Source organism: Diaphorina citri, unplaced genomic scaffold (genome assembly GCF_000475195.1).
Source record: "Diaphorina citri unplaced genomic scaffold, Diaci psyllid genome assembly version 1.1 scaffold1563, whole genome shotgun sequence".
Classification (NCBI taxonomy): domain Eukaryota; kingdom Metazoa; phylum Arthropoda; class Insecta; order Hemiptera; family Psyllidae; genus Diaphorina; species Diaphorina citri.
The window spans coordinates 72,901-82,032 of NW_007378989.1; the positions used below are offsets into that span (position 1 = coordinate 72,901).

General features: G+C 39.7%; 2 protein-coding genes across 2 annotated transcripts in view; both read right to left on the reverse strand.

Annotated features, from left to right (window-relative positions):
• Window positions 1-3,389, reverse strand: part of LOC113470410 (coiled-coil domain-containing protein 61-like) — a 20,694-nt gene extending 17,305 nt beyond the window's left edge. The window contains exons 1-4 of the mRNA XM_026828818.1: window positions 3,189-3,389; window positions 2,587-2,703; window positions 1,929-1,945; window positions 1,136-1,335 (exon numbers count right to left, since the gene is read on the reverse strand). Of these exons, the coding sequence (XP_026684619.1) occupies window positions 1,136-1,335; window positions 1,929-1,945; window positions 2,587-2,703; window positions 3,189-3,389 (535 nt within the window). The remainder of the gene's footprint in view (window positions 1-1,135; window positions 1,336-1,928; window positions 1,946-2,586; window positions 2,704-3,188) is intronic.
• Window positions 3,390-3,571: 182 nt separating this feature from the next.
• On the reverse strand, window positions 3,572-8,837 carry LOC113470411 (cysteine synthase-like). The gene is made up of 4 exons (XM_026828819.1): window positions 8,800-8,837; window positions 5,659-5,869; window positions 3,682-3,881; window positions 3,572-3,584 (listed from the first exon to the last, which is right to left on the reverse strand). Exons 1-4 carry the CDS (start codon window positions 8,835-8,837, stop codon window positions 3,572-3,574), a joined length of 462 nt encoding a protein of 153 aa, XP_026684620.1.
• Between the last annotated feature and the right edge of the window lie 295 nt (window positions 8,838-9,132).

Sequence of the window (9,132 nt, forward strand, 5' to 3'; positions counted from 1 at the left end):
AAAAAAACATTTCCTGTAGGTGTCAAACTTTTATATCTCTCATTTTTTACAATTTAATTTTGAAAAACAAAAATTAAGTGTAGAATAAGTGATTGTGTGGATGTATGTCAGAATCGAAAATCACACTAGCCATGACACTATTAAATTTTTACCAAAACAGTCACCTTCACACCTCACCAAACCTAGACTGCCAGGGGTATACCAGGCGTGAAGTCTCAGCTGTTTTTTTTTTTTTTTTTTTTTTTAACTAGCTATGGATTATCTTTTACAAATCTGTTAGAAATTACATGTATATTAAATATGTTATTTCAAGGTGTATATACATAAATAGTTATTCTTTTTATACTAAACAAACGATAAGATTATCAAAAAAAAGGGAAAAGGTGTCCCTTTGTGTCGGAGAAGTTTTCCACCAGTTGATACTTACTTGGACAATACAAAAAAAAAAAAAAAAAAAAAAAAAATTAGTTTTAGATTACTGTTTTAAGGAAAAAAAAAGTCCTTCATTTAGAGTGGCCAAGTGGATGCTCATTTGTTCTTCGGCAGCTTTTTGACGCGGTGTCTCGCCTACGGTCCACGTCGACTACACTTTACTGATCGATCTCCTAAGCATTATAAGCTTCTTGGGTATGACTGTGTTACCCTGACTCTACTAATACATCGCTGGATCAAGGATACTACTCAGGGAGCAGACAAACTACTTGGACTTTACTAAGAGTGTGGTTATTCTCTGAATAGATTCCTCCGGCTTATGCTAGATCTTACACTGTTACGAATTCTTAGTTTGGAGGGTTCTACCACACACCCCTTTTTTGGCCCCAGTATCTCTTCTCAAACTATGGTCTTTGCTCTCTTCTAGTAACCAGGTTGAAAACCATCTCCATATTAAAAGAGGAAATGTTCCAGGAGGTTCGCCCATTCGTTCGACTTTCTAGAAGTTAAAAATAAAATCAAATAATAATTAAAAAAAATACATAAGACTAACCCTATAACTTACAGTTTTCAAAATCTGTAAAAGTGTGGGGGTCTTAAAAAAAAAAAAAAAAAAAAAAAAAAAAAAAAAAACAAAATCAATAACTTTCCTGTACTAGACTCTACACTCTACATAATGAGATAATATACTCATAGAACTCACCCTTAGTTGGTTTCTTCCTCTTCCTTGTAACAGTGGGGGACTGTTTGTGACTGAACTTCTTTCTATGTTCTGGATTCTTCCTGAAGCAAGCCGAGCCATACATACATTGAGGTTTATCGGTTTCACTCTCCTCTGAGCTGCTTGTCTCATACTCTGTATCTCCCTTGTGACAAAACTCAATCTTATGTTGAGGATTTTTCCTGAAAAACAAATATTACTTATTAATTTTACTGTTTGAAAATGACCAGATATGTGATTCAGGCTGTTATAAGTACTCTATAATTGAATAACTTGAGAGATATTCTCTCCCTCTCTGAATGCAGATATTCTACAAAAGTCCATTGATTTAAGATTACTACCTTTGCAAAAGGTAAAGGAATACTTAAATATTGAAGATCAAGATATCCTAAGTCATTCTGTTTATGGCAGGTTGGCTATTTACAAAACCTCTCCACCCTTTCTGAAGATCAAGATATTGAGCAGAAAATGTTTCAAAATTCAGTTTCATATCTCTCTCTTTCTCTCAGATTTATTTAAAAGATCTAGTTCTCCAGAAATTGACTACGAAGATATATGCCACAAGAAAGAAAGGAAGACCACGGCTGAGATGGATGGACCAGGTTGTTCATGATTTACTGCGAAAAAAGAGAGGAAAAAACTGTTCTATGATTATTTATTTTTTTAAAAAAATATATAAATATATAATTTCAATACACAGTCTCACACGAGAAAATGGAAAACGGCAAAGGAGTTTGTGCAATTCCCCGATTATAAATTCCCCTGTCGTACTTACCTCCCGGGGAGTAGTACCTAGAAATTAGATAAAACAGTTATGAATCGAACCTTTAATAACGACACGCTCTCCAACTAGCGGCCCGCGGGCCACATGTGGCCCACCAGATTATTTTCGTGGCCCGCGAAACTTTTAGGGTGGGTCCTTCGGGCTCGAAATCCTCTTTTGCTATGGGGTGGACTCCGAAAATGGAGTATCCACCCCCATCCCCTCAAGAAAGCTTTGAAGCTTAGGTATAGGGGCAGCACTATAGAATGGGTTGATCTTATACGAATCTACAAACTCACCTAGTACCGTCGGTACAAAGTCGTATCCAATTCCCTCGACCTGATAGGTGGTCACGTCCGTCTTGTCTCAAGAAACGAAGTACCTGCCAATGTAGCATGTGGCCCGAACACCCATGGAAGTTGGAAATCCCTGTGTTAGAAGTAGGTACATATAACCTAACTTTTATTGGTACGACTCGACTATTAGGAATATTTAACAGCGATAAGAAAATATCGAATGATTTTTTCTCTCTCACTGATGAGGTCGATGTTGCTCATATAATTTTATTGCTAGCGTACCTATAATATTTTGTAACTATGGCCTCAACCAAGGTCTTAGAAGCTTGCGTGATAAGAGGGGCGTATCATGAGATGTTCAAGAGGGGAAGTGCTATGGTACCTCCCGTACCGACGCCCAGCACTAGCATGTCCAGCTTGTTGTCCGTGTCCCGTAGGATTTCCTCGGCTGTGGTCTCGTAATGGGCGAGAGGGTTGTTGGGATTACGGTACTGTGGAGAAGGTAAAATAATAATAATAAAAATCGAACCTGGGTCTCCCGCGTGCAAGGCGAGTGCAGAGACCACTACACCACGGGAGCTGACTACTGTGGAGAAAGTATTGGGAATGTAAAAAAGTTGTTCAAATGGAGAGGGGTTAAATAGGGTAGATCAGTTACGGACGGAAATCATAGCTGTAATAATTTTGATATCTACCAGTAAGATTGATAACTATTTTGGAGTGCATACTCAGCCTTAAAGGGATTTTTAAGGGAAGAAATGTCTTCTCAAGGCCGAGTATTTTCAAGAGGTTCGATAAAAAAAAAAAAATTCAAGACTACACAAAAACTATTGAGTAAGTACCTATTTCTGATGAGTAGATGAGGCCATTACATTACCATTTGTATTTTAATGTAATGATGCCCACAAAAAATGTAATATTAGCCTTCTTGCTTTATTAGTAGGTGAAAATCTCTAATAAGCAGAACAGATCTCACCTGGTCTAGAACAATAGCATTGGGGATCTCAGTGGCCAATCTATGAGCCACGGCCATCAGTCCTTCAGGTGCATCGAAAGCTGCTTCGGTAGGAGTGCGTACTATTTCTGCCCCCAACACTCTCAGTGTGTTGACTTTCTCATCTGACATCTTCAGTGGCATCACTACAACACAGCGGTAGCCTTTCACTGCAGCTGCCATGGCGAGACCAATCCCTGAAACGATATTTGATTTATTTATGAAGTTTTCATTTATAAGGTATATTGGTACAAATATCTCAATTAAATATACATTTAAAAAATGGTATACACATCCATAAAAGCTGGAGCTTTTGCCATGGATGGGGAGTTCATTTAATATGATTTATAGTTTCAGTTTAATTTTCAGTTTGTAATACTGCTTCATTAAGAAAGTTCTTAGTAGTGTAGACATGAGCTTTGCTGTTATTCTGTTTAACTGTTAAAAAAAAAAAAAAAAAAAAAAAAAAAAAAACCATTTTTTGTGAGCCACGGCCATCAGTCCTTCAGGTGCATCAAAAGCTGCTTCGGTAGGAGTGCGTACTATTTCTGCCCCCAACACTCTCAGCGTGTTGACTTTCTCATCTGACATCTTCAGTGGCATCACTACAACACAGCGGTAGCCTTTCACTGCAGCTGCCATGGCGAGACCAATCCCTTCCAGATCCAGGATTTGTTTACAATCCAAGAGATAATTTGGTTAGAACTCATGAGGTTCCTTTTTTGTGATTAGATGATCAGTTTGTGAGAAGCCTGAGTGGAATTGAAGGCCAGCCACTCACTAACAGGTAGACCTGATCAGGTCCACCTGTCAGCTCTACCTAATAGTGAGTGGCTGGCCTAAGGTTTACTGGACAACTAGTTTCATTTGCCTATAGGAAGGAAAGTAATGTAATCGGGTCAAATTTTCGATGATCAGTTTTTGATGCCAAAACACGTTTTGAGGTCCCTAGAGCCTAAATCCAAAGTTTCAGCCATTGGTCCGTGTGTATCTGTGTGTCTGTCTGTAAACAAAATATCTCGAGAACGGCAAATGTGACAAGGATGCGACACAAAACTTTTTGGTTAAGATGGGTGCATTGGTTGGCGGAATTTTACCGCTTTTTGGCGGTTTTCGGTCTAGTTTAACAATATCTCGGGAACGGTATGAGCTAGAGACTTGAAATTTGGTATGTAGTTCACAAATGTGTTAAGATGTGTAGTTTAGTTAAGATAGGTGCTGCGCTTGGCGGTATTTTGACCACTTTTGGACGGATTTCGACCGTTTTTTGGCTATACCGATCGTTTTCAGCTATACCGACTAAACGGTTAGAGATATGGTAAAAGTTAGGATAAAATAATGCTCAAATAAGCATCATTCAATAGGATAAGGAAAGTCGTATGATGTTCACACCAGATTTTTTACATAAAGCTAAATCAAAATTTTGAAGCCTCAAGAAACGAAATACCTGCCAATGTAGCATGTGGCCCGAACACCCATGGAAGTTGGAAATCCCTGTGTTAGGAGTAGGTACCTATAACCTAACTTTTATTGGTACAACTCGACTATTAGGAATATTTAACAGCGATAAGAAAATATCGAATGATTTTTTTCTCTCTCATTGATGAGGTCGATGTTGCTCATATAATTTTATTGCTAGCGTACCTATAATATTTTGTAACTATGGCCTCAACCAAGGTCTTAGAAGCTTGCGTGATAAGAGGGGCGTATCATGAGATGTTCAAGAGGGGAAGCTATAAATCTATTACCTCGGCCACTCACACTCAGACTGTCTGAGATACTTAGGTCTCACGGTCTTAAGCCAGGGGAAGCTATGCACCTATTACGTCGGCCATTCAGATGTTCAAGAGGGGAAGCTATAAATCTATTACGTCGGCCACTCACACTCAGACTGTCTGAGATACTTAGGTCTCACGGTCTTAAGCTAGGGGAAGCTATGCACCTATTACGTCGGCCATTCACGCTCAGACCGCCTGAGATACTTAGGTCTCAAGCCACACACCTTCCGGTGGTCTGACAGACAGTATGAGTGGGCTGGTATAAAGTGGTATGCCGATGTGCCAGTGGTGTTAAGGTGTGTCCAAACATAGTCGACCGGCCGTCGATCGACGAGGTGAATCTATGTCGAGGCAGTGTTCCGGTGGTCTGTCAGACTGTCAGACAGTATGAGCGGGCTGGTATAAAGCGGTATGCCGATGTGCCAGTGGTGTTAAGGTGTGTCCAAACATAGTCGACCGGCCGTCGATCGACGAGGTGAATCTATGTCGAGGCAGTAGGGTAACTGCTATGATACCTACCTACAGGCAATGGGGCTGTAAAACACCGATTAAAGAGGGAAAACCATTTACTTGGCATTGATGCTTAACTAACTCCACAAAAAGTTCATTTAGAGGCTTAGGTGCAGGGGCAAACAGCCCTAAAGGATGGGTTCAGTTTATACGAATCTACTTACTTGGCATAGCAATTGCTTATTCTTCGCTTGCAAAACTTTGACTTGCTGATGAAAGCTCTGTCTCTCTCGTTCCACTTGTTCCTCTATAATTCGTATCGTCCTCTTCATTTCAGTATGGGAAGGGTTGGCCAGTTGATGTTTGGATAGCTTTCGCTTCAAACTTTCAACTTCCTGAGTGAGAAGATCGTTCTCTGAGTTCAACTTGGTGATTCTGAAAGAGGAAACGTCGTCCAACCTGATGTTACCAGCAAAAGACTTGGAGGGTCTCTTAAGGTAGAAACACACTACTATCACGTCACGTGAGCTCACGGGGAGTCAGAAAGATGTATGTAGTTCAAAGTTTTCTTATAATATTGTAAGTAATTTTATTCATGATAGCCACACTGCCCTCACGTCACGAGAGCCCAAGCGACGTGATAGTAGTGCAGCTGTCCTGAACGAAATTACCTAAAATATCGAGGCAGTTTGAACAGATGTCGATTGTCGGCCGGTCGACTCTGTGTGGACACTTGGACACACCTTTAGAATCCAGGTTGAATAAGGACTTTGGTACGTGGTAGGTGTGTAGGGGAGTCGAAGAAAAGTAAAGAGGAAGGGGAGTGTTGCTCTAGGTTCCATGGGAACCACGACACTGGTTGATGATCAGGTGTGCCAGTTGCAATAATGTATGATCTCCTGGTAACTAAACCTACACTGTATTAGAAAATCTCATACTATGTCGATGTCGTAAGGATTTTTCCTATCTTTACTTATTGTATGACCTTGTACATTGTACACAGACAGACTATTTGTATTGCCAATTAGAATTGTATAATAAATAAGAGCATGATAGGCATTGGCGTGTATACTTATCCAGGGGCCCCTTCGCAAGGTTTGCGGGCCCCCGCCCTGCCTCGGTGCCTAGGATAGGGCATGCGTCAGTGGTGACGGGAAATATGTATTATTGAATGTTGAAGGAATTATTGAGTAGGGACAACAGGGTAAGGATCTACGCATACGTACGTAACATTACTTACGTAGGTAGGTATGGGTGTTAGTTATTGTTCTCTGACTTTCATCACCATCTTGAGTTTGTATCTTGTAGCTTTTGTATCAGGGATTGTACGTTTTGTAGAGTTTGTATCATGGACTGCAGGTTTTGTATCCTATCTTTACATACTTATTGTATGACCTTGTACATTGTACACAGACTATTTGTATTGCCAATTAGAATTGTATAAATAAGAGCATGATAGGCATTGGCGTGTATACTTATCCAGGGGCCCCTTCGCAAGGTTTGCGGGCCCCCGCCCTGCCTCAGTGCCTAGGATAGGGCATACGCCAGTGGTGACGGGAAAATGTATTATTGAATGTTGAAGGAATTATTGAGTAGGGACAACAGGGTAAGGACCTACGCATACGTACGTAACATTACTTACATAGGTAGGTATGGGTGTTAGTTATTGTTCTCTGACTTTCGTCACCATCTTGAGTTTGTATCTTGTAGCTTTTGTATCAGGGATTGTACGTTTTGTAGAGTTTGTATCATGGACTGCAGGTTTTGTATCACCGTTTGTTGGTTTTGTATCAAGGATTGTGGGAGTTTACAAATGGACACTGTCCTTCAGAAGATTTTGCAGCGTTCGAATTCGATTTTCAATGTCACTCGAAGATTTTCTCGACACTCCAGCTGTTCGAAAATCGGAAATAGGTACATATATGCTTGGTGAACATCAAGGGAAGTTCGATAAGGTTGGGTCCTAAATTACTACCTATTTATCGGGCAAAAAGGAGTAACCGCAAGTTTATTTACCTTGGAAGGTGCGTGTTTGCTTTGTAAGCGCTAGGTCGCGGATTCTATTCCCGCCCGGGCGAACATTATCCTAAAGAGATATCGTTTTCGGAACGACTGGCTTTCTTCTATGGTCTATGCCTATCCTGTCCTTGTTTTCTCTTCGATTTCGGGACGATAAGACCTTCGTTGATACAGTTCTATCAAACCCTTGGAAAAAAAATCTGGTGTGAACATCACACGACTTTCCTCATCCTATTGAATGATGCTTATTTTGGGTGTTCTTGTTCTTATAACCAAACTTTTACAATATCTCTAACCGTTTAGTCGGTATAGCTGAAAACCGCCAAGAAACGGTCAAAAACCGCCAAAAAGCGGTCAAAATACCGCCAACCGCAGCACCTATCTCAACTAAACGTTTTGAGTTGCATCCTTGTCAGCATCTCATGTTGAAATTATTTTGGATAGTTTACATACAAAGTGCATTTCAACGTGAGACTGTAGACCTAAGGATGATAAAAATAATAATAATAAAAATGGCTTTTACTAATTACACTTCTGCTTCCCACAGGTTAGGATCTTCTGCAGTTGCAGTCCCAAGTGTCTATACTAACCTTTGCTTTGACAGTTTGATGAATTAAATGAACTGGAATCCATATCAGAAATAACATGAGGTCGGTTATGGGGGCCCGCGTTAATTTTGCGTGATATGAAATTCCAAGTTGTATGTACATTGTACAACCTAGCCCCTAGCCCAGTTAGCTAGGAGAGTTTGTCTTGTAAGCGCTAGACCGTGCGTTCGATTTCTCGGAACGGCTGGCTTTCTCCTATCCTGTTAATTGTTATTAGTAAGTTTGGTCTTTACCACAGAAAGAGCCTTAACATAGAAACACACTACCATCACGTCACGTGACTCCGAAAGATGTAGTTCAAAGTTTTCCCAAATAATATTGTAGGTAGGTAATTTCGTTCTGATAAGACCTTAGCAGTTACAGTTCCCTCTATCAAACTTCTTCTTCTTCTTCTTCTTCTTAAAAAAAGTAGGTAGTATTTTATTGTGTGTGCATTTCTTTAATGAATGGCTACTATGCTACTCAAATAATGAAATGGCTTACCAATGCCGTCATGTGGAACACAAAACGTATATGTTGTTCTGTTAGATGTTCAGTGGCCTGTGTACTGAGAGCCTTGAGAGGATTAGCATCGCAGAGAGAATTTTTTTATTTTTGAAGTGAACAGATTGATCGGATTTTCCAATGTTCTTGCTATTCAAATTTGACTTGGTATCTACATTTGAAATATTGCTTTGTTTAGACATTCCTCTCTTTTGTTTGTGTTCTTCTGAATTTATATGCAGAGAGAATCTTGACCGTCTTCCCTGAGAATCGTATACAAGCAGATTATGCATTACGTTAAAGATAAATAAATTCGATTAATAAATAAGTAAATAAAAACAAACTTAGGTTAAACTCGCGGGAAACTTAAATTAAATTTGCTTTTGGGAACCATTGGGTATTTAGGTAGATGCGCTGTTAGACTAAGTTAGTGTACGTGCTTTTTCTTTTTACTCATTTACTTAGGTGAAGAATTAAAATTCTTGACCTTGATAAATTTTATGACATAGACTCGAACCCAAAACCTCCAGGTCCAAAGTCCACTACGCTAACCACAAAATCAATGAGGTTGATCAGTTCACTTAATTA

Bases quoted from the DNA above. Each gene is read 5' to 3' on its own strand.
- LOC113470411 (XM_026828819.1), bottom strand. From the start codon at position 8,837: ATGCATAATCTGCTTGTATACGATTCTCAGGGAAGACG. The intron at 5,870-8,799 runs GTCAAGATTCTC...TTCCTCTTTCAG, and splicing joins TACGATTCTCAGGGAAGACG to AATCACCAAGTTGAACTCAG. The intron at 3,882-5,658 runs GTAAGTAGATTC...TTGGATTGTAAA, and splicing joins ATAAGCAATTGCTATGCCAA to CAAATCCTGGATCTGGAAGG.